This window comes from Notechis scutatus, chromosome 4, assembly GCF_049901735.1.
Source record: "Notechis scutatus isolate UNSWTSFEM ecotype Mainland chromosome 4, rNotScu1.2, whole genome shotgun sequence".
Taxonomy (NCBI): domain Eukaryota; kingdom Metazoa; phylum Chordata; class Lepidosauria; order Squamata; family Elapidae; genus Notechis; species Notechis scutatus.
Window position 1 is genome coordinate 114,395,084 of NC_142012.1, and position 26,234 is coordinate 114,421,317.

General features: G+C 38.4%; 1 protein-coding gene and 1 pseudogene across 3 annotated transcripts in view; one reads left to right on the plus strand and one right to left on the minus strand.

Moving 5' to 3' along the window:
• Positions 1-5,432: 5,432 nt before the first annotated feature.
• Positions 5,433-6,849, minus strand: LOC113412752 (heterogeneous nuclear ribonucleoprotein Q pseudogene; annotated as a pseudogene).
• Positions 6,850-19,056: 12,207 nt separating this feature from the next.
• Positions 19,057-26,234, plus strand: part of GFRA1 (GDNF family receptor alpha 1) — a 261,672-nt gene continuing 254,494 nt past the window's right edge. Inside the window, exons 1-4 of one of the 3 annotated variants that reach the window (XM_087964470.1) lie at positions 19,057-19,842; positions 20,083-20,193; positions 21,363-21,665; positions 23,254-23,337. In XM_087964470.1, the coding sequence (XP_087820596.1) occupies positions 20,154-20,193; positions 21,363-21,665; positions 23,254-23,337 (427 nt within the window). In that variant the 5' untranslated portion in view covers positions 19,057-19,842; positions 20,083-20,153. Of the gene's footprint in view, positions 20,194-21,362; positions 21,666-23,253; positions 23,338-26,234 lie in introns of all 3 variants that reach the window. The other 2 variants (XM_087964469.1, XM_026667367.2) reach the window with 2 other exon arrangements.

Sequence of the window (26,234 nt, forward strand, 5' to 3'; positions counted from 1 at the left end):
CATTAAAATGACTCTCCATTTTGTAGCCAAACCAGAAACATACAATCTACCGTTTCAATCTTTAAAACATTTCAGTTTACTGAAAACTGCAGTCATAACAAATGATGTGTTTGAATATTATTAGCAACTGTTTATTTTAGATGTTCTAGTAATATTACAGCTTTGCCTTAATAGGCTTGGTAGACTACCAAATATATATTTCTTTAGAGTTCTTCTTTTATGTTTTTTCAAACTTTTTAACACACATATGAATTTATTTTTATTATTCTTTGGAAAAGGAACTTGTCCATGCTACACCTGTTCTGTCATACACTTTTAAAGAAGTACATACAGCAATCAGAAACCCGACAGTGATAACGTTCCCTTTGCTTGCCTTATTTCTTTCATTATAACAGGAGGCCATCCCTTTGAACTACAGCTAGGGGGCTCTCCCTCCCCATCTTTGAATGATCAGCCTTGCCCTGCAACAAGAATCAAGGTTTCCCATTTTTTTCAACCTCTATTTTTAAAGATAATAATCAGCTTGAAAATCAATATAAATTGCACAATTTTAATTGGTATACTAGTATCTTTTCACAAGTTATGTTTTGATTTAATGAAGGAATATGAATTATATTTTCATGACTGTTTAAACTAGAGTAGTCCAACTTTTGGAGGATACTAAATTTCCTGTTTCAACTGAGATTCTACTGAAAACTACAAACTGGACCTTTCAAATATAGTTGACCCTGTCCATGAGGAGTTATATGTCTGGTCAGATTCAATCCCAATTGCAACAAGTTTTGAGCATAATTTCTTCCTCGTGAAGATTAAGTTGATCACATCATCCATCATCCATCCCACTGTTGATTTGAAATCAATTGTGACACTTCCACCAGATGCGGATAACCCTAAATTTTAGCAGCAACATAAAATGGCCTGGGAGATAGCTTGGCACTCTCCATTCTGGAGTGAGACAATAATTTCTCAGTAATTTTGTCCTCCAGGAAGAGCAGCAAGCACCAGTTCTGATCTGAGCAAGGAGATGAAAAGGAGTTCCATTGGCATTTGTATCTAAAGCACCTAAGAGAACCAGCCCTGATCCACCTGATAAAACCTGATGTAAAAAACAGACAGGGGAGAGGTGGTGGTTATGAAAGGAACTTGGGATATAAAGTGCACATGGAGATGGTAAAGGCTGAAATTGAAATAAACTGTGGGAGAGGCTGTCTGACCAGCAGGAAGAGTTTTCTCTTGTATTCCCATAGCAAGCTTCTGATCACATTCATCACTGATTGTTGGCATTGCCTTTAAGGTAAATGGTTAACCTGTAACTGATTTCAAACCCTTGAGGAAATTGGAATACATAGAAAAATGCTACTTTTATGCCAGTACAGCTAACGACAACCTAAGTCTGTTTCACTCGTGGGCTGGGAATAAGGATGGAAGGTAAATAGGGATAGAGCCCTAGGCATGATTCTACACAATTTTCTTTTCATTTACCACTTGATTTCACAGTTTTTGATCTCCCTTATTAAATGGAAAATATTATTAAATAATATTATAAATGGTATTAAATATTATTTGGGGAGTGTTGTGTTATTTTATTTGGGTGGATTTCTTGAAGAAAACCTGTGCAAAATTTGGCAAAGTTGCATCATGCTATTAATGAGCCAGATTACCCAGTCTATTTAATTATAAAATATTTTTCTTCATACCCAGCAACAAAAACCATTGTAATGGATCTGACTTGCAAAGTAAAGTCATGAATATGCTACTTATTGACTTATTGACATGAATATGCTACTTATTATACTATAAAGTATATTATACTTTTAATGCCTTTTATATTCTTTGTTTTATTCTGAGATTTAAACAATTTTTGAGGTAAATCTCTATGATAGATCATCTGTTTTGTAAACCAAAAATATCTTTTTATAGCCAAAGGCTATCAAAAAACAAATTTACACTAAGAAATTACAAATTACAAATGGTAAGAGATTTTAAATTTCATGATACCATTAGCAAACCTGTTCTAATGTTACATATACACAAATATCAGAGATCCATTGTGACATCAGAACAGTTATGTCAAAAGCTATTTATATTTCTACAAATCAAGGATTGCTGTGGTAAAAGTTAGATGCCATTTAAAGGACAAGGGAAGATTTTATAACACATTACACTGTAATATTTGACTAGATTGAAAATCTGACTCTATACTGAACTAACAAGTATACAGATATTTATGCAGGGTATGGGACAACATTTTCATTCAAATAGGTCTAATTATAGGAGAATCGTAAATCTTTCCCCATTTTTGAAAAAAGTTCAAAACAATTATTAAGACGCCATGCTATGGAGAAATCATGTTGAACATACTGGGAAAACATGCAGAGAAACTGTACAGGTGAAACTCGAAAAATTAGAATATCGTGCAAAAGTTCATTTATTTCAGTCATGCAACTTAAAAGGTGAACCTAATATATGAGATAGACTCATTACATGCAAAGCAAGATAGTTCAAGCCATGCTTCATCATAATTGAGCTGATTATGGCTTACAGCTCATGAAAACCCCAAATCCACAATCTCAGAAAATTAGAATATTGTGAAAAGGTTCAATATTCTCGGCTCAGTGTCCCACTCTAATCAGCTAATTAAGCCATAACACCTGCAAAGGGTTCCTGAGCCTTTAAATGGTCTCTCAGTCTTGTTCAGTAGGAATCACAATCATGGGAAAGACTGCTGACCTGACAGTTGTGCAGAAAACCATCACTGACACCCTCCATAAGGAGGAAAGCCTCAAAAGGTAATTGCACAAGAAGTTGGATGTTCCCAAAGTGCTGTATCAAAGCACATTAATAGAAAGTTATGGGGAAGGGAAAAGTGTGGAAGAAAAAGGTGCACAAGCAGCAGGGATGACCGCAGCCTGGAAAGGATTGTCAGGAAAAGGCCATTCAAAAGTGTTGGGGACGTTCACAAGGAGTGGACTGAGGCTGGAGTCAGTGCATCAAAAGCCACCATACACAGACGGATCCTGGACATGGGCTTCAAATGTCTTATTCCTCTTGTCAAGCCACTCCTGAACAACAAACAACGTCAGAAGCATCTTACCTGGGCTAAAGAAAAACAGAATTGGTCTGTTGCTCAGTGGTCCAAAGTGTTCTTTTCTGATGAGAGCAACTTTTGCATCTCATTTGGAAACCAAGGACCCAGAGTCTGGAGGAAGAATGGAGAGGCACACACTGCAAGATGATTGAAGTTTCCACAGTCTGTGTTGATTTGGGGAGCCATGTCATCTGCTGGTGTTGGTCCACTGTGCTTCATTAAGTCCAGGGTCAATGCAGCTGTCTACCAGGAGATTTTGGAGCACTTCATGCTTCCTTCCACAGATGAGCTTTATGGGGATGCTGACTTCATTTTCCAGCAGGACTTGACACACTGCCAAAAGCACCAAAACCTGGTTCAATAACCATGGGATTACTGTGCTTGATTGGCCAGCAAACTCGCCTGACCTGAAACCCACAGAGAATCTATGGGGCATTGCCAAGAGAAAGATGAGAGACATGCAGAAGAGCTGAAGGCAGCTATTGAAGCATCCTGGTCTTCTATAACACCTCAGCAGTGCCACAGGCTGATAGCTTCCATTCCATGCCACATTGAGGCAGTAATTGCTGCAAAACAGGCCCAAACCAAGTACTGAGTACATATGCATGCTTATACTTTTCAGAGGTCTGATATTGTTCTATGTACAATCCTTGTTTTATTGATTGCATGTAATATTCTAATTTTCTGAGATTGTGGATTTGGGGTTTTCATGCGCTGTAAGCCATCATCATCACAATTATGACAAATCATGGCTTGACCTATCTTGCTTTGCATGTAATGAGTCTATCTCATATATTAGTTTCACCTTTTAAGTTGCATTACTGAAATAAATGAACTTTTGCACGATATTCTAATTTTTCGAGTTTCACCTGTATTAGAAATTCGCATAAAAGTCCAAGTGTCCCATATTTAATTTCAAGACCTTTACAGATGAATGTTTTAAAAATAATTTATTCCAATGTAGTCAAATGACTTGATTTCCTTATCATTCCTCCATTGTAAGCTTCTGGAGTTTCCCACTTAGAAAGTCAGTATAGGTCAGGAGCAGCCTCAATCCCTTTTCCTTGCCTGCAGTTTCCCTGTTGGTGGCACCACAAACATCTCTTGCTGATCCATGACAACTCTTTATGCATAATCAGCTCTGCTATGGGGAGAAACAGACCCTGACCTCTGGAAAGAATAGCATCCTTTGTACCATCCATTCCTTCTTCTAGCTCCCACTTAAACATTTTCATAATCATGGTAAGGATCTTCACATCTACTACAATAGTTATAGTAATCATAGTCCTAGTAGTAATTATTATTATTATTATTATTATTATTATTATTATTATTATTATTATTATTATTATTATCCTCATTGTAGTCAGGAGGATATCCATAATCAGGTCTATCTCTTGTTGGTGAGAACATATGGAAAGAGCCATAGTAGTAATAATAATCATGATTTTTACCAGCTTGTGTCTGCTTTTTGTTTTTTCCTATTTTTGAACTGGTGGCTTTGTGAACACAATTTCAGTACTTTGTCTTATAGGACAAAGATAGATTATTTTAAGAGGCAGTATTATAATTATTGTAAGAGATGGTTGAGTAGGAAGAACACTCCTATTCTACAAACACTTACAATAATAGCAACACAGTAGCAACAGTAGAGATCTTCAAGTTTCTGGTTCTATAATATCCCATGAGATGGATACCTAACCGTCTAACTGTCATTTAAAAAATATAACTAAGAATAGTCTTCCTTCATCAACTCAAGATGCTCAGACTACCTAAGGAATTGCTGATACAGTTCTACAGAGGAATTATTGAGTCTGTCATTTGTTCTTAACATAACTGTCTGATTTGATGCAGCAACTAAACAGGACAGAAACAAACTTCAACAGATAGTAAGGACTACAGAAAAAGCAATTGCAACCAGCCTGCCTTCCATTGACGACCTGTATACTGCACCAGCCATAAAGAGGGCTGAGCAAATATCTATAGGCCCCTCACATCATGGACGTAAACTGTTTCAACTCATCCTCTTAGGATGGCATTACAGGGCATTCATGCGAAAACAACTAGATACAAAGACAGTCCCCCTTCTCCACCATGCCATCATTCTGCTAAACATACGATTTCCACAGCACTGTGTCTAAGGATATCTAAACATGTATCAAGATTTGTATTTCTATTATCCTTCTGATACTTCCTATTACCTACTCTTATTGGTATCTTATGACTATCACTTTGTTGGTTGTATCTTATGATTTATGATTGTATCTCATCACTTTACTGTTTGTATGTATATTGAAAGATGATGCAACGGAGACAAATTCGGTGTCCAATCTCACTTGGCCAATTAAGAATATTCTATTCCATATTTAAATCTTTGCCATTCCTGCCTCCCTTTTAGAATACCATCACACTCACCAAAATGAATAAAAGCATAATATCTCAGATTTTTCATCCCCTCCAGTTTTCCAAAATTACTGAAAGCCTTTTCTAGTACTTCTTTTGGGACTGGATTTGCAAGGATCCATACACTTTCATCTTTGCCATTCCTTCAGAATCTGGATCATCTGTGGAGTCAGTTCATTCAACTGTAACAACATTAACCTAACCCTTTACTCCCTCCCCCGCCCCTAATCTATGCTGGCTTGAGCTGCTGCTTTGTGATTTTCATATGCAAAAGACAAAAGCTCTGTTACTTTTTTGTCATCAGGTTGGTGATATCATATTACATCTGTGAGACCCTCGCTTACTTTGCTAAGCTCTTCTGCAATTTGTTCCTTGGTTTTGCTGTTAGGAATACAGACAACAAAGAGCCTATTATTGGCATAAAGATATATGTTCTAATCTATTTTCCAGAACAAATATCATGATTGTTAGCATGTTTAACAGCTTCCTGAGCCTCTATTTAGACCTGTCAAGGGATCCATCATTAAAATGATGACCCAAATAGCTCTATATATTTTTCAAAAAATGGAATAAGTTCATCCTTAAAAAAGTCCCTTGGAATTTTTATCTACAAATATCTCAGTGCCAACAGAAGGCTGTTGTCTTGAATAGACACATTCTCGAGGACCACCATATTTCCTGTGTCCAGCAGTCATATCAAGGGTATAACCTGTTCTGCACAAAAGTGCCTACATTTTAGCTTCATCTGGCCCTTTGCTGGAATTTGTCACTTTGGTCCCTTGTTTTTCTCACTGTCTATATGTTTTCATGATGCTCACATAAAAGGCACTTTTGTTCAGAACATGAGAAAGATCACTGGCTTTAAATTGCTGAAGCATTGCCAGTGCACCTTCCTCATTAAATTCTTTTAAACCTCCACTAGGCTCTTTAGTCTAAATCAGTGGTTCTTAACCTGGAGGGCAATGGAACAAAAAGGGGCAACGCGGAGCGAAGAAATGGAAGGGGGGTGATATGGGGGCAATGGAGTGAGAAGTTTTGGGGACACTTTTGAGACTTTTTTAGTACAGTGAACTGCTGTATATCTGTCGTACAAAAACATCAGATCACTTGCTATTAGTGGATTGAACTGTGTTTTAAAATGTTCCTCCAGCTAGCTTCAGTACAGAACGCCGTACATATGTGAATACACATTGCTCATCTTCATGTGTGTTGCGCAGCAGCCTCTATCACTCTACCCATAAAGTGGCACACCATTGGCCAGAATGGGCAGTGATGGAAGGGTGAGCGCTTCTTTCGAAACATTGCATGCTGAGTGGCTGTCCCCTGTGATGTCAACTGTTGAAACTAGGTTTATCAACGTCCACGTGTGTTTTATAGTGTTCCAGTGCAGCCGAAAATTTAATTTGCAATTAGTGCCTTTCATTTCAAAAACCTCTCAACATAGCCGAGAAGAGGAAGTGTCACCAATATTCGATGGAACACCTAAAATTGGGATTCATTCTATCTCCTTCCAAGGTAAAGCTTCCATTTTGTCTTCTTTGTGAGAAAACATTTTCAAATGAAGTGATGAAGCCTTCCTGACTGAAAGACCATTTGGTAAGAATTCATTAGGATAAAGCCGACAAACCGTTATCATTTTTCCAATCCTTAAAGGCCAAGTTTGAGGGTCGCAGCACTGTTGAGAAGTTATTTAGAAAATCGTCACTCAACACCGACAAGGGGCTCATTTGTTTCTATGAAATATCTTTGTTGATAGCAAAATGTGGCAAACCTCACACTATTGGAGAAACACTGATTTTACCAGCAGTGAAACAGATTGTTGCCACCATGTTGGGGCCCAGTGCAAGCACTGTCACGCAATTCGATTCCTTTGAGCAAAGACACCGTATCAAAAATAATTGAAATGGCTGCTAATGTGGAAGAAAGGCTTATTGACACCTTGAAAAGTACAGAATTCGTGATGCACATTGATGAGTCGACGATTCATGAAAATGAAGCCTTGTTATTGGCTTATGTCTGTTTCATCAACGGAAATGAAGAGATCGGGGAAGAACTGTTATTTTCTCAAAATTTAGCCACCAACACAAAAGGTTCTTCGATATTTAAAAAGGCTGAAGAGTTTTTTTAATGAGAAAAACATCCCTTTGACAAATGTTGTGGCATGTGCAACCGACGGAGCTGCATCCATGGTTGGACAATATCGCGGATTTCAAGCTCATCTAAAATCAGTTGTACCTGGAGTTATGACTGTCCATTGCATCGTTCATAGACAGCACCTTGTCTCAAAAAATTTGAGTGGCCGTTTGCACAAGTCTATACATTACATCATTAACGCTGTGAATAAAATTAAATCGAATGCCTTGAACAACTATCCTGCTATCCTTCAAAAACCCTGCACATGTTCCTCTGAACTGGTTTGGAATCTCTAAAAGCACCAAGTTGCATCTCCAAGAGTCATTTAGTCTGTTTTGTAGGATGGACTGGTATAAAAAGCCTCTGACATTCAAGATGAAGAAGAAGGTAACACTCTTGCCTCAGTACTGTGGTCTTATACTAATTGATCATTAGATATAACTTTTAATCTTGTAATCTTTTTAAACTTGTAATCAGCAGATGCCCTTCTTTAGTAATAAGCAAGAATTAGATCATTCTTTTTCAAATATATAGACACTAAGGAAAAATGCAGAATTTTGAATATTGATTAAATGTTAGGCATTCCTTTGATAACCTGGAATAAGTTGAGAGCAATGAGCAAATTCTGATTCCCTAAATTCTATGCCACACCTTACTTTTAAGAAAAATAAAATAGTTACAGCTGTGGTTAAACTAACATGACCTGATAATCTTCCACATTGTTTTTCCCTTCTAGATTTATTAAAACTAACTTAGTGTAGAGCTGTAATCTAAAGGAAAGAAAAATGAGAAATTTTAAATGAAGGCAAACCTCTAAAAGCTTTTCATTACCAGTGGAGGCAGGATAGGACAGGTATTTTAGAGTTTGCTTGTTTTAGACCTCTCTTTTTTTTTAAAAAAAAATGTTTTGTTCTAAGAGACCTTTTCTCAAGATTCAAATCTACAACTAGCCTTAGTGAATGAAGGAGATCGTAAAGAATATTATAATGGTTTTTTTTTCTAAATTACATATTCTTTGATTTAAAAAAAAAAAAGATAGACTCCCTTCACTTATCTCTGTATGACTGTAAGGATACAATGATGCAGTTTTCTTAATGACAATAGAGACATGGCTCACCATTGCCTTTTCTCTCCATACTGGTCTAGTTCTTGTATTGTTATGAATGTCCATCATTCATTTCCTTACAATAAAGTTGAATAGACTTGTGACAAGAACATATGCCTAAACTGCTCTTTAGCTGAAGACTGCTTCTAAAAGTAGCATTTTTACCAGAAATATATCAGCCCAGGGTATGTCAGGAAAAAAAAAGCTAAGATATTGATTTGGGCTTCTAGGAGGCTAAAATAAGTCTCTCCACCAGGCTGCTCTGCCTTCTACTATTTGTTCTCGGTAGAAACCAAATGTTGTCCTTTTAACAAATAATTACACTGGGGAGGCTTGTAATATACTGTGATTATATTGTCCGGTGCTTTATTGTAAAGTGGGTGTCAAATAAGTGTGGGAGCAAAAGAGGGAGCAGAAAAGTAAATATTTGAAAAGAATCGTCCAATCATCATTTAGCCTCGTAAACATATTCCTGCTGTTCTGTAAAAAAAAAAAAAAAAAGATTCTGCTCTATGTCTATGGAAATATTGTAAAAACTCATTTACATTGAAATTATGTCACTTTTTTGTACGCACAGATGGTGTAGTAAGCTGGCAGAATCTTTCTGCAATAATGCATTGCATGTAGTCTTGTCTATTCCTCGCTCAGGATTGATATATTGTTCATAATAGCCAGATGTCTTGGTCACTGGGCCAGCTACTACCGGGTTCAAGATTATATTCCCAGTACTAAATCAGAAAGTACAAATGAAAGTACACAGAAGAATGACTATGGTAGCTGGTGTTAAAGTGGCTTAAATTTGAAAACAAGAAGAAGAAATACTTATTTTTCTTTTTTCTTAAACCAGGTGGGAGTGACATAAATCAGATATTTATATAATATCAAAAGAGATTCTGCTGTTCAAGAAGGACTTCTGGGAAAAACCCAAACATGGGAACCAAATTTCAAATTTGTAAACAATTTCTAAGGCACCCTCCTCCTCCAATATTTGGTGTTGGAATTGGGCTCATTTTGGTTGACAAGCTAAATATGGATGTCATACTTGATCTCTTACCTTCATGTAATATAATGTAATGTAAATGCTTGCACCCAGACAAGGAGGTTTAAAAAATTATAATTTAGGTAATAAGCTGTGGTTTAACAAATGACAGTTTAGAGCTGTTTATGAATTTACCTACTGAGTAGGTTAATGTAAAAACAAAGAGGCATTAGCTAATTAAGCCCACATATGCAAAAGATATAAGAATGTTTGATTAAATGTCCTGGTCTCAATTAAATGAACTGATCAGTTTATGTTACAGTGGGAAGTCATCTTTACTTTTCTATAAACATTTTATCTGTCAACCTACTCAATGTTAATCTTCTAGTACATAATTTTGAATACTAATTTTGGTTTTGTTCATGTTCAGTGCTCAGAGTCGGGGCAGTCTATAAATTATGTAAAATGCATACATACATTGTACTTATCTGCTTGACTATTTAAAAAACATTTTTCCATTTTTATTGTGTAATCTTGTTTGTGTAAACTGCTTTGAACAGTCTAAATAAAAAGACAAAATAACATTTATATAAATGAATTAGCATTGCTGGAAATTCAGACTTGTTATGTCCAACATATTCTTTCAAAACTTATTGCATGAATTGCTTTTCATGTTGGTTATTCCACAACAATGTACTGGCTAATCATGAGTTGTCAGACACATTTGGGTAATTTTTAATTCTGTTTCTGCTTATTTTAAACTTGGTTTATATAGCACAAGAAGAGACAATATAACTCTGTTCAGAATATATTTAACAAATTGTAGGAGATATTTTTTTCTTTTTATGACCTTTAATTTCTTTATTCAAGTTGAAGTCAGAGTGACTGAATGGGGCTGAGCATTTACTGGCCAAATGCCCATCCTGGTGTCTGTGCGGACTTCGCAGCAGATATTTTCGCTTTGTATCCTTATCGAGAAATATCTGCCACTGCCTAGGATCTTCCAAGAACCTTCCAAGTGGGAGGTGAGTATTTTCACCTCTAGGCCAGACAGCAAACCACTCAAAAATGGTAGGAGAGAATGATAGATGTTTATTACGGGAAATCTGCACACCTTGACTGGATTTTGTGGCATACAGCCAGTGCACAACAGTCAATGTAAAGAAATATAATTATGGTTTATAATACACAGCATATACAGTAAATGTATAAAACCCAAACTAGACAGGATAATTCTGTAGTTCTACAAATATGCAAACTGTTGAGTTCAGTAAATAAGATATTACCCAAAAAAGGAGAGAAGAAAATATCTACTTCCACCAAGAAGCAGCTCAAAGAATCCCAGATGGAGTTTGTAAATAGAATAGAGAGATGAAGTTAGGTGCTCCAGGTATCCTGTTATCCTATAGCTGGATATGGATAAACCTGACAATTTAGGGTTCCCTCAATTTTCTATGCTCATATCTTAATATTATTTTGTTCGCCTCATCAATAGCTGCTTATGTCTTTCCTGAATCTTTTTCCTGACATACATATTTTTATGTTGACTTTTTCTAACACTCAGTCTATTGAAGGTAATTTTCCATAACGTAATAGATTTGTGTGTGTTGCACACAACTTTTGCCAACGCAGGCATTTCTTATTAAATTGGGAACTGCACTACAAAATTCAGAAAACTGCAAATATCACAATATAACTATGCTTATATTTTGATTAAGGGATTTTGAAGTATGGATACTTGAATTTCCCCTATCCAAATTCATGCAAGAATGTTTTAAGATTTAAGACTCATCTCTGGGTGCTTTTGGCTTAAACTTAGGAGTGGGCTCCCATGTCATGGTAAGTTCTTATATGACTTGTAAACTAAGGTCTTGAATGGGGAACAAGCATCATGGCTTGTTTATGGAGCCATCGTTAAAATAATCCATGGTTTATATTAATTTGTGAGCCCCATCCTATAAGGTAAAGCAAAACTGGCAGCAATAATCATTTGGCGGAAACTGAACAGAACATAAACCTGTCACTCTAGAGACCTAAAGTGCAAATATTCTCCAATTAATTGGAGATGGTTTCACAGACAAGCGGAAGAGAAAAGATAATCCTGACACTTGTGTTGTAATATATTTCATAAGATGTGCAAAGGTAAATAATTTCATTCAGTCATGTAATCACATGTACTTTTTTTCCTAGACATTTTAGGCAAATTCAAAAAAATATGACTGCCTGATTGAACTAGACTTTGAATTTTATTTCAACTTTGGCAATCTTGCGAATGAAGGCATATGTACATGTCCCAGGATAAGGTTGCAGGATATAATCTGAGTTGGTCACCGGGACCAGAGGTTTATTTTTCCAAGTTTTTGGATTTGTGCTGGAGCCCATCCTCAGGGAATGTCTCTCTCTCCAGATGAGAGGGGGAGGGAGGGGGGAGGGGAGGGGTGGGGAAGGGAGGGGAGAAAGAGAGAGGGAGAATAAAGTACTCTGGGACTTTAGAATCCAAACAGACAATCATCAGCCACAAACACCCAAATTTATCAATTCTTGAAAAGAAAGACAAACATTTCTGTACAGCGGACTCTGCAACACCTGAAGATAACAGAAGAGGACAGAAGGAATTGGTAACAAACCATAAAGACCTGCAAATAGAGGTAGAATGACAGTTGCAAAAGGGAGTAAAGATGGTACAAATAGTAACAGGCACTTTAGGCAAAACTATAAAACATCTACAACACTATTTGTACATAATTGGCATTGACAAAACCATCATTAATCAATTGCAGAAGGCAACATTATTTAGAACAGCTTCTTTAACAATACCGTAACACCATCAAACACAACATCTGTCTTTTCCAGGTCCTTGGGAAGAACTTAATAAGTGGACGCAAATACCTAATCCAGTCTACACATCTGGCTATCTATGTAATCAACCATAATGTAGTTTGCTGTAAAGAAAAACTACACCAATTTATTAAGTTTCCAGAAATTCAGTATTCAATAACTTAGAAAACAGTATTACAGAGTTTTATCAAAGCAACAATTGTCACTACAACTGAAATACTGTTACGTCTGACTGAGCGCCCATTTTATTTCTTTACTGGTCTTTCAGCCAAGGTCTCTTTGGGTGTGCTGAGATCATTCTTTTAGAGTCTGAATGCTGAATATCTGTTTACAGATGGCCCCATTGCCTACTTTTTAGTGGGCCTGGAAGGAATCCTATTTCTATTATCATGAGACTGAACAATAAATTAAAATTTGGCATCTATTTGGGGGAGGCTGCAGGGGGCATATCAGGTGACACAGACAGATTAGTGGGTAGGCAGGACTGATATTCCTGATAGTACTTGTGGTTTAATATATGAGATCAGGATTGTTTACTGCAATACAATGAAACTAATCAGTTACAAGCAGAAATACTAGTATGCATGCATGTATGTATGTATTATGTATGTACATATGCATTTTATTCATTTTTGTGTGGAAGTACTGGTACGTAAGGAGAGGGTGAATTCTATGTGTTTGTTTAGGTTAACATTACCATGTTGTAGTTTCTTTCTTAGCTACTCTTATCACATCTCTACACTGTCTTAATTTATTTTATTTTTGTCTTTTTTCCTGATAATGCACTTTTGAGCGGATTTTGCCTTTGACCAGTTGTACTAACATACTCTCTATGCTCTACAAACAGATCATCAATGATTAAAATCCAGGAAAAGCTTCCTTAGGTCCATGGAAGTCTTTGAAGAATTTAAAAGCAGAGAGGACCCTATGGAAAGGTATAAAGAATCAACATGGATGGAACCAATGGAGGATCTGACATCTGAGTCTGATGATAACTGGAAAGTATGGATATCACTGAATAGACCAGGGCTCTTCAAACTTGACAGATTAAAGACTTGTGGACTTCAACTCCCAGAATTTCTTGTCCAGTTACGTTAGCTCAGGAATTCTGGGAGTTGAAGTCCACAAGTCTTAAATTAGCCAAGTCTGAAGACCCTTGGAATACCCGTGCATGGGTACAATAAGATCCAGAGACATTCTGAACAAATGGGGCTATCCGGTGGCTTCTGTTCGTTGTGATTGTGGTAACAGGCAGACAACAACACATATATATACCTGCCCTTTGTGCCCTGATCAGTGTACACTTGAGAACTTCATGGTATCATGACAGAATGGAATTAATGTTGCTAGTTTCTGGCCAATCTCTGTTTAACTTGTACATAATTCAATCTTGTATTTTATATTTTATATTTTATATAATATTGTGTGTCTTACTTTAATTGTGATGCTAATACACATAAACAAACAAACCTTGCATTCTATGCAAAGGACTTAAAAGATTCAAACATGGGAGAAAAAAATGACTGGGCATTTATTATAATACATTGAGACATATGTCTATAGTAAAATATTTAGTACAATATATTATGATGTTACCTTCCACTTACATGTCACCAAAGATGTTCCAACTAACAGAAAAATGATAAAGCACATTTCTTGCTCTGTACAGAGAGTTTTCTTTAGGATTAATATGCTGTGGAACTGTGAATGCAAATGGCATTCATTATATATGAATCAAGCTTTGTTCATATTTTTTTTCTCCCTATCTTGATTTAAAAGAAAAATGAAACAAACTTTCAGGTTCCTTTGTAGATCTTATATCTTAATTCTTCATTCCATCATAGTTGAATATCAGTTTTATATTTTAATATGAAGTTATTTAAACTTTCTTTGATGTTTTTGTATATTGTGATTCTTTAGAAAATGCCATTTCTTGATTAATACCATATTTGTGTAGGGAGAAAAGAGCTTTACACTGCTTATATAAACCCTATTAAATATATAGAGATAAATATGTTCTATTTGTATTTGTAAAAAAAATGAAATAAAAACTATATCATTCAAACACTGCCAAATCACATCACCCAGGTTTTATTTGAAAACCTCTGCAAGGTCAGTTTGAGTCTACATATAATTAGTATTTAAAAGACGTGGACACACTGAAATGCTAAGGAGATTGCTGCCAGTAAATGGACTTTTTGACTTAATATTCTTATGGTGATATTCCATAGAAGTGAATTTCACTTACCTAATATATTTTGATGGAGATGAAATCCTAGAGTCTGTATATGTGCAAAAGTCAGAGGAGTTAAATATTCCCAAATCCCGTTGAACCAATAGATTACAAGCTTTCTTTGTATCATAAATCAGTGAAATATTAAGAGTGTTAGAGAGCAGGATACAGCACAAAGTCAGCTCAGCCATAAATCTCCAAGGGCAACATTGTTCTTATCACTAATCTTCCCTTTTAACCTATGTTATTTTTATGAGGATAAAAGTGAAACATCTTCATGTGTGCCATCCTGCGTTAAATGAAAATGGGATACATATAATCAGTATACTGGAATATGGAAACGTAATAAATTACCATGATCACAATTAATCTTCCATGTTATGTTTAGCTAATCACATAATTAATTATTGAGAGCCGGTTTGATGTAGTATAACTAGAAACCAGGAGATTGTGAGTTCTAATCCCAACATTAAAACATGAAACCAGCTGAATGAGCTGGGCCCAGTCACTCTCTCTCAGCCCTAGGAAGAAGGCAATAGCAAAACAGTTCTGAAAAACTTTGCCCCAAAAATTGCAGGGATTTGTCCAGGCAGCCCAGGAATTAACTTATGAATATTTAAATTGAACCTGGATTCCTACCATATGGGAAGGGGGGTTTCTGGGATTAGTTACACTGGCACCAGATGCAATAGCAAAGAAATGTTGTAGAAGCTCAAGCATCCTTTATTTTTTCCCCTTAAACATCAGAAATAACATATTGCCCAATTGTGGGTATGTCTGCTTTTTCATATCAAGATACTGGTTGTCCTTGACTTGCAACAATTCGTTTAGTGACCGTTCGAAGTTACAACGGCACTGAAAACAAGTGACATGCTTTTCCCCCCCACACTTACCACCATTGCATGGTCACGTGATCAAAATCCAGCCTCTTGGCATCTGACTCCTATCTATGACAGTTGCAATGTCCTGAGGTCATTGATCATCTTTTGCACCGTTCTGACAAGCAAGTCAATGGGGAAGCCAGATGTACTTAACTGTGTTACTAATTTAACACTTCCAATGCAGGGGTGGGATTCCACCAGTTTGGACCAGTTCTACAGAACCGGTTGTTACCATTCTGTACAGTTTGGAGAACCAGCAAATTGCGCCACTGGCTGGCCCCGCCCCTCTCTGCCCACCCCTCCCTGCCCCACCCAGTCACTCCTTATCTCACATGCATGCCATCCAACTCGCCTGCGTTGTTCAAGCAAATTTTATGTGAGACTCAGGCAGCAGATTGCAGAAAGGTAGATCTGTGAGTGAATCTGTGATTCTGCAAGCAACTCAATCTGCCTGCCTGCTTTGCCTGCCTTTGGGTAAAAGTTGTTCTTTTTTAAATAAAAAATTCAATATTTACATAAATATTTGCAATATTTACATACAAGCCACGCCCAGCCAGTCACGTGACCACCAAGCCACCCCTCACAAATTAGGCCACACCCACAGAACCGGTTGTTAAGAAATTTGAATCGCACCCCTGCTCCAGTGATTCACTTAACAACTGGGGCCAGAAAATTCATAAAGTGAGGCAAATCTCAAATGTCTCACTTAACAAAATTTTGGGTTCAATTGTGGTCATAAAGTCAAGGACTACCTGTACCGTGGCTTTTACCATCAATTTATCCTTTAGCATTCATGTTACACTGATCAGTTTGGGACATAATTCAAGATGTGCTTTGGGGGGGGACTGGAATGGACTCAAGGAGATTTATATCTGAGTAAATTTAAAATGAGGATGTTGATCAGTTCCAAACCACACTGACATATGTGAGAGTAAATCCCCCTGAACACAATACACCTTCTGAGAAATGTACCTAAGATTGTTTTAGCCTCATTTCCCAGGATATTTGTAGACTTGACTTTCTCTTCCTGCTCTTCAGTAAATGTCAAAAGATCTGTAAATATTGAGCAGCTAACTTGACTCTTGTTGTATGTGTGCACAGAGATAAAACTTGCAATTTTTAAAATCTAGTTTGCATTTTTTTTTTAAGATTTGGGGGATATTTTGGAAGAGGGAGATTCTCTATATAAGTAGAAACTGTGTGAAAATAGCTGACAGTTCTCTGCTAGAGCCATCTGTCATGTAGCCGTGACATATGTTTGATTTATTTATTCAGGACTGAAGTGTAAATTTATACATTGAAGTAATGTTTGGCTTTAACGATTAGTGAGTATCTGAACAAGAAGTACATGCCTGCATACACTTTCCTAAACCTGATAAAATTTTCAAAGGAATGGTCATGTACAGAAAATCCTATCCACTTTCCTCACACATGTGCAACAACCAACAGAAAGATTATGAAGTTGGTTTCATCCAGCTCTTTGTATACTTGGCATGGTTCACTCTCAACTCCACGTAATTCAAAGGAAATTCCTCTGTATCAGTGATGGTTAACCTTTTTGGCATCGAATGCCCAAAGCACGTGCATGTGTGGAAACCCCCAAACTGCAATGCATGTGTGTCCCCCATGCATGCGCCTCGGTCCCTGAAGACCAGAAACCCGAAGACCAGCTGCCTGACAGGAGGCGCGTGCACATGGGTGGCAAAGCTGAGCTGGGGCTACGGCTCATTTTATTTTTTATTTTATTTGTCAATTGCTTACAAGATAACAGGTATAAGTATAAACATGGTTTTGAATACATGAAATGGATACGAATAAGAAAAAAAAAGAAACAATAGGACAGGGACGGTAGGCACATTGGTGCACTTATGCATGTTTCCTACAGGCCTCTTAGGAAGGGGGTGAGGTCAATAGTAGACAGGTTAAAGTTAAAGTTTTTGGGGTTTGGGGAAGAAACCACAGAGTCAGGTAGAGTATTCCAGACATTGATCACTCTGTTGCTGAAGTCGTATTTCCTGCAATCAAGTTTGGTGCGATTAACCTTGAGTTTGTATCTATTGTGTGCTCTTGTATTGTTATGGTTGAACCTGAAGGTTGAACTATTGACAGGTAAGTCATTGCAATGTATGATTTTATATACTATACTTAGATCGGACCAAAGGTGGCATAGTTCTAGGTTTTCTAGGTCTCGAATTTCAAGTCTGGTGGCATAAAGTATTCTGCAAGGAGTGGAGAACTCTTCTTGTGAAATATTTCTGGACTTTCTCAACTGTGTTAATATCAGATACATAATGTGGGTTCCAGACTGATGAGCTGTATTCGAGTATTGGTCTAGCAAAAGTTTTGTATGCTCTAGTTAGTAGTGTCATATTACCTGAGAAATGTGCCCACAGAGAGGGCTCTGTGTGCCACCTCTGGCACGTGTGCCAGAGGTTTGCCATGACGGCTCTATATTCATGAGGACCAGCAACTTCAGTACCCTCGAGCTTGTTGTTCTCCATATTGTTGGATAGTGAGGGGAATGATGGCAGGAGGGACGGTACAGGAATTTAAGTAACAGGGTTAAAAGCCATCTGTTGGGCAGCGTAATTAAATTAATGTGTTTAAGGCTGCAGCCCTACCCAAAATGCTGCCACTCTTATCCAAATCATGAAATTAGGGATAAATGTGATAGTGAAAGAGGTGTCCCCTTTCGGTTTCACAATAGGGATTAACTTGCCTTGTTTCCTTCTGCTATCATTGTTATGGAAACTTGGGGGCGGGGGGGGAAGTGTGCTACAGCCAGCTACAGCAGCAAGGACGCCATCGTTTACGTTGATATAGCTCGTAAGATAAAGGGGGCTATGCATACCTTTGCTCTTGGATGGATAATTTAACTGCCTGTGACATTTCTCCAATCCTTGATAGCAACAGTCAATTCAAGTCAGCGGGGGTGTTGCCTTTGAAACAGCTCACGCCTCAAGAACACCACGCTTGCCCCTGCTCTCACTCCGCTACAAGCCCCGGCCAAGGGGCTTTCTCACAGAGATCAGCGGCTTCGCTCCCTTGCGCACCTGGAAACGCGCGCAGGCTGCCCGTTAAAAAAGGGTGCCTGGAAGAAGTTTCTTTCCTTGGCAAACGGGAAAGGCAGAGGAACGCGCTCAGTGGCAACCCCCGCCCCCCCCAAAAAAGAGCGTAAGGGAGGCGCCTTCCCGTAAAAAGCGCTCGCTTGCTGGGAAGGGTCTACACAAGGACGAGGGTCGAGGACCGCCAGGCGAGACGGTCTTGAGCGCGAACCAATTTCTCCCAACCCAACGGCTCCTTTGGCTTATGACTAAAGCTCCATTGAGATTTATTTATTTTTATTTATTTATTTATTTTTGTCAATTGCTTACAAGATAATAGGCATAAGTAAAATCTCTCTCTGTGTGTGTCTCTCTCCCTCTTTCTCTCTCTCTCTGATTTATAACATCGCCTCTCCTCCCCAGCCCGGTTGATACTAAAGCTCCCGCTCGCGAACGACCGCGGCTTCTTGCTTCTTTTGATGGCGACTGGGTGAAACCCAACCGAGCGGAGGAAAACAAAAAACAAAAAAAACAACTTTTGCGGGGACGGGGAGCGAGAGCTGTCGCCTCGGGACTTGACTCCCGGGGAAGCAAGGGCGGTTTTGGCTGTGCGCAGGAGCTGCACCTGCCCGAGCGCTTTCTCCAGCGGGAGCCCACCGGCCGTTGCGCGTGGCTCTCCTTCCAAGAGAGGGGGCGGCTGGAGCGCGTCGAGAACGCCGGCGGCGCTACAGAAAAAGCCTTTTGGCTTCGGAAGCTTCGCTGGGGCCGGCCGCTTTTCTGGTGCTTTTTCTCCGAGAACCGAGCTCGGACCCGGCTACTTGGGCGCAGATCCGGAAAGGCTGCAGGTTTGGGGAGGTGGAAAAAGTCCCTCCTTGGGCTAACCCGGCGGCGGCTTGTCGGACGGCAGTTGGACTGGGAAACCAACCTCTGGATCCCTCTTCCTTTCCCCCCTTCCCCTCCGCTTTCTTGGAGTTCCTGCTGGGGGAGACGTTGCCCTCCCCTCCCCCCGAAAAAGGCTACAGCTCCGAATTGCGCTGCCGCGCTTGAAGTGGGAAAGGCTCGCTCTTGTTCTCGCTCGGCTTTTATTGAGAAATCGACCTTTCTGTTTTCCGGGATCCTGGGATGTAAGCTCCTCCGTGTGAGAAAATCTTCGCCTTTCGCTTCGCCTCCCCCCTCCTTTTGCAGAACAGCTGCTCTTGCTTTTACTCCCGGTGGACGGAAGAGAGAGAGAGGGGGGGGCGAGGGAGAGGGAGAGGAGAGGAGAGAAGAGGGTGGGGATTTCTTTCTTTCTTTCTTTTTTTTCCTCCCCCTCTCCCTTGTAAATTCAATGGATATGAACTTGGTGGCTTTGGAACCTTGTTGGTTTGGAATATCTTAGGTGCTGAGATCGCCTTCTGGAGTGACGGAAGCAACTTCTTCACCGGAGAGAAGGATTTGTCGAGGAGCAAGATGCCTCTGGCTACCTTTTACATTGTGTTGCCCTTAATGGGTAAGTGCCCGGTGCGTTAGATCTTTGGCATGTGGACTCTGTACAACCTTTCTTGGCTTTGTGAGTTCCAAGCAGTAGCTGATTGCCGACTGATTGTCTTTGAAAGACCCCGGTGGTCTGTCCATTTTAGACCAAGGTTTGCAACGCGGAGAATGGATTTTTTACACTGTAATTCAATGCCTGCTTACTTGGCTGTAGGTCTCGTTGGGATTTAGTTGAGCTTACTTCTGAGTAGAACTTACACAGGGTGGTGCTGTTTGCAAGAGATATGCTGCCTTTTGATTTTAAACTGGAAGTAAGTTGGAAGGAAAACTTTCCAGTAAATTCATCTTTATTGAAGACAGTGAGAGGGTTGCATTATAAAATGTATAGTTTCATCCTGCCTGTTCTGAGCTGTGGCAGTAAAAAGAGTTGTACCTCAAGTCTACTGGGGCTTGCAAATACTGTAGATATGGGGTGTGTTGGAGTGCACATAGGCCAGTTTTTTTTTTATTGGAAAGGAAATAAACAACTAAAAGATGACCATATTGGTTATATCAAGAACTCTGGAGGGAAGAGGAATGTGAAAATCGGGTTGTTTTTACATCTTTCCAATGGAAGAGATCAGAAGCCTAGCTTTTTAAAAAAAAGAAGCTGAAGTTTGAAAGATTCCTGCATGTTTCAGAATATTGCTCTCGTTTGACCTTTTTCCTGATTGAAGTTAAAATCACAATACTGTCATTGTGCAAATGAGCATTTAATGTCCTAATGCTGTTGTTAGACCATGAAGGGCAAGTTTCTGTACTTTGAAAGTTAACCTCCATAAATAAAGCCCCCCCCCCCCCAAAAAAAGAAACTTGGGAGGGGGAAATGGCTGTAAAATGGGGGTAATAGACAAGCTGACTTTATTTTACACAGCTGGTGCATTGGTGTGGCAATGACTTTTAAAAAAACATTCAATTTTAAAGAATTTCCTGAAGAGGGAGAGCCATTATTAGCCTTCAGTTTGCCAAATTCTCTTTGGTGTAGTTGCTATCCTGAGAAAGGCAACCAAAACCAAGCTCTCCCTGCCTCTCTTCCCCGCCTCCCCACCTCCTTTGCTTCCCTGCAACTATTGTAGTTTTGTGTATGTTCTCTTGGACTGACCTCTCAGAGGTTGACAGGTTCTCTTTTGCTCTCTTTGAATGCAGAAGTGCTCTTCTCGGCTGAAGTGAGTGGGCTGCTCGGAGGAGACCATCTGGATTGTGTGAAAGCCAGCGACCAGTGTCTCAGGGAGCAGAGCTGCAGCACTAAATACAGGACACTGAGGCAGTGTGTAGCTGGCAAAGAGAGCAACTTCAGCCGGGCAGCAGGCCTGGAAGCAAAAGACGAGTGCAAAAGCGCCATGGAGGCACTCAAGCAGAAATCCCTCTATAATTGCCGCTGCAAAAGAGGCATGAAAAGGGAGAAAAACTGTCTGCGTATTTACTGGAGCATGTACCAAAGCTTACAGGGTACGTGGTTGTCATACACAACATCTTCCCCTGCCTCCTTCCTTCCCCAGTGCTAGAAAGGAATGCCCTCTGTCATGCACCCCCCCCGCCCCAGGTCCTCCATCAGCTGACCTTGTAATTTTCTTTGTGCTCTTTGGCTGCAGAGGGAAGGACCACTGATGCCACCCAGCCAGCGCAGCTGTTGTTGGTGTGGTTTCCTATTGTTGAAAACTGAAAAGATTTCCCACAGAAGGGACTCCTCTGACCTTTGTAAACTGAAGTCAGAAGGGGAGTACAGATCTACAAAGCGGTTGAATTAGGAACTTCCCCTCTCAGCAAAGACCATCAGCCATTGTTAATGAAATATAAAGTCGGGAGATTATACAGGCAAATTTTTCACCTGTGAGGTCAAATTGAAGTCACACCTGCCCTAGCCAACCTACCCAAGACATATCTTAACAGCAGCATCCTTTTCTGTAGTGTGGGAGTAGATGAATTGTGGGAAAAGCTTCCTTAATAACATGCTGACATCAAGCCAATGAAAAAATTAAAGTCCTTGTTTCCTGAGGCAATAGGGATCACCAGAATATGGCTCTTATTGAGAATTCAAAGTTCAGCTATGCTATTCTTGTTATTCTATGTCTTACAAGAATGTCTCTTTCTATCAATATTTCAGTTGCTTCTAAACAAAATAGTTTAACTTTGGATTATTGACTATAGCTTCCTACTCAACCAAGTATCTTTTTTATTATAAACACATTTTTATTTCTTATATTTATACTTTATCTATTAGAATCTAAGGGCAGTGGTTTTGGGCTTATGTGATAAAATAGGCTGAGAAAAAACTAGTAGCCAAGCCTAAGGTCTCCATTGCTTCTAGTAAAATGGTGGAATTTTTGTCCCAGGTTGAAGAACGCTATACCTCACATTTTAAACAGATGAGTTTTTCCCACAGAATTCTGTAAAAACCCATGTATTTCTCAGAGAATGTCAAATGTAAGATATATTTTTTTTGAGGAAGAAATTACTGTGATTCTCATAGAAGTATGGATGACTTTTTCCCCATTAGTTTTCTGGCACCCTCTTAACTAAGAAAAATACTTGTTGCACATGCATCAATGCAGTTAGATGTAGATCTAAATCTATTTGGTTTACAAGATAAGTTGACAGCAAAGTACTTTTTTCTCTTAACATCTTTAGAAAATGGTTATTATAAACATACCCCTTCCCGTTTTTAAAAACATTTTTGACTTTTCTTAGTATTATTTATTTGATTTCTGTACCACCTTTTATTTGAAAGTAAGTACAAAGTACTTATAAAATATAATAATGATTGAACTTCATAGTGATGAGTCCTTGAAGTTTGTTTCCCTATCTTTAACAGCCACAGATATGAAAGAGAAAGATTAAAATTCCTTCAATTGAAGTTTCTATAGGATTGTTACCAAAGAAAAAGAGTTGAAGAAGATGGGTGGATGGGAGGCCAAATAAAAGTTGAAAGTAGTAATAATTGATTGCATTATTGTGTTTGTTGTTGGGAATAGTTTTGAGATCCTAGGAGTGTTGAAGTTTAGAAAATATTTTTGAAAACATTTTTAATTGTTTTTAGGAAATGATTTGCTTGAAGAATCACCTTACGAACCAGTGAACAGCAGGTTAATGGACATATTCAGGCTAGCACCAATTGTATCAGGTAAATGGCTTATGTTTCTTCTACAGAACTGTAGAATGGCCAGAACTGAGCATTTTAAATGAAGGAATGTATGTGCTATGGTTTTATAACTTTAATAAGTCTAGTTCTGTAGTTGGACTGAAAAAGTTATAATCAAGACTGCAAAGAAAATGTAACAACCTAGTCTATTATTATTAATCCTGCAATTTGATCTTATGCAAGTTTAATCAAAAGCAAAGCCCATTTTATAGGATGTGGCTTAGGCAAATTAAGTTTAGGCCAAAGCTGTAGTGTAAACCCTCTTGGCTTCTGGTCATTGTATTATTATTGTTCCCTATTGTTTTTGCTATTATAAGACTTGCAGCAAAACATAAGGGTTCTAACATAAATTTATTGGTCTGATAACAATGCTTGATTATTTAAAAACCGATAACCTAGATGAGTGCATATTCCTGTTCAATTACTGTAATATTAAGTGATTACTCAGATGAGTGAAACAAAAAGTACAGCCCAACAATAGCAAGAAACAGCCTATGACAGCAATCCAGCTGACAAGTCATAATGTTTTCTGTGAAAGCAGCCTATACATTCATTTGTGACTCAACTGATGTGCGTGCTTATGTGGGAAAAAGTCCTATGTCAGCTATATTTATGAGAAAAGATGATCTGTGTTCTATTGTTCTTAAATGTCATTGTAGTATAAGTGGACTGCAAGACTCATCTAAAAATGCTTTCGATTATGTTCCAGCTCTTTTGCATTGTTTATGTACCTTCAAAAGGAAAATTTTAAAAGGAGGTGGGGAGTGAGAAACTAAGTATACCTGTAGGTGGCAATCTGATCTTCTGCCTTTAAAATGTACAACACAAGATATTGTTGCTAGTGTAACTGGTTCCGATTTCTTTCATTGACATCAGGCTAAATAAGATGATTCTGTTTCATGTTTAAATGAAGAGGAAATAAGTGGGGAGTTTTTTAAAATACTAAATGGAAAAATATTTTCTTATTAATTTTTTTTCTTGTGGAGTTAGAAATAAATCTTGTGGAGTTCATTGAGGTTTACTCCCATACTAGACTTGTTCTTTTGTTCTTTTATTCATTTTGCTTTCATCATTCTGCCACAGTATTATCTTGGACAATTTGTGTTATTCCAGTGCAAAGTGAAACTGGACCTTATTTGGGCTTCCATATTTAAATGGCATTTCTGATGGATCAGAAAGATAGATATTTAAAACCTCAGCTTAAATCCAATCAAGGAATGCATGGCACCTTCAAAATCTTGTTTTGTAATTAACTATAACTAGTATATCAGCCAAGCTTGCATGTTTGCACTTTAAACTCGGCTCCTTGGTGAAAAACAGGAGCACCAGCATGCCAGGATAAGTGGCCTGGAGAAGAAATTGTTTTTTTGAAGGCTTTCCAAATAAGTACTATTACTATTTCATCTGAATTGGCTGATGCAAACTTTGCAGCTAAGCTTTTAATGTTCCTTTAAAATCAACTTGAAATCATTTTTTTTATCTGCCTTTCAGAGCTAACTTGATTGAATGTAAGCTTTTCTGGCTCAATTGTGATTTCTTCTTTCCTGTATGTTGTTTTCTTTGTTTTGCCATCACCTCAGTTGTTAGTTGTTAGATCTTGTTAAATCTCATAACTTCCTAACCTGCATGATCTATTCATGCAGCTGGAAATATTGTATATTCTTCTCCTGGTATTCCCATGTATTCAGCAATACGATTAGTTCTCAAAAGTACATAGAAGTTTCTTTAATTTAGACAATACTGTTAATATTAATCATTATTCTAATGCACTGAAAGTATTGAACAGCAACAGTTGTCTCCTAATTAAATTCTTACTATGTTAATTTATTGATCTGCTGTACTCCCCTGTTTCAAGCTCACTGGGTATGTAACCAGAAAGATTACTGTGTTTGAAATGTTGGCTTTTTACTAATTTGATTGGTAAACTTGCTTAAGGCAGCAGGGTTTCTATCTGCTTATCTGCCAAATCTGGTCAATGGTTACCTTGCATATTAAATATACTCAAGACAGTGTTTTCCCTTGTCAGAGTTATATATGAACATAACTGAGGTCAGATGTTGGTCTGTTTTATATGACCACAATTTTGTGTGACTCCCATATGGCTTTCTTTACACAGTGAGACCAAACTTCTGAATAATTTATTAGATGCAAGTTGGAAAATCTCAATAACTCTCTCTGGGTATTTTGTAAAAGAAATAGTGGGCTGGTGAAAAGTAATGGTTCATTTTTGCTTCATGTAATTTTCAATAAGCAACAGGTTATGTCTCCAGAATCACACACACACGCACAAAAGAGAGAATGACAGTTTCCATATTTGCATAATTTTCTTCTTTTCCTCATTTATTTTCTATGACATTGTGCTAAGCTAGTGTGGCATACTTATGAGAGTTACTGATCTTTGGTGTTAATGTTTGGAGAGTATCACAACTGACAGTGAAACAAAGCTGTCTTTTTTAGCCAGTTGTATAAAGAATCCCCCCTCCCCAATCCTGTTCAATTGTGTCTGATTCTCAGAGATTGTATGTTGCAATCTTTTTTTTTTTTTTTGCAAGATGTGTTGGAAGGGGTTTACCATTGCCTTCTCCCTAAGGCTGGTCCAACTCACCCAGCTGGCTTTGTACCTAAGGAAGGGTTAGAGCTCATGGTCTGCTGGTTTTGAGCCTAATACTTTAACCCAGGGGTGTCAAACTCAAAGCCCGGGGGCCAGATCTGGTACTTAGATCTGGTATACAAGACCACCCTGGAAAGAGCAAAGGACCAGCCCACAGTGCCTCTGCCAGAAAAACGGAGCTTAGGAGGGCTGTATGTGGTCCGCCTGAGCTCCATTTTTGCTGGCAGAAGGTTGCAGGAGGCTGTCACAGCTGAAAACAGAGCTTGGG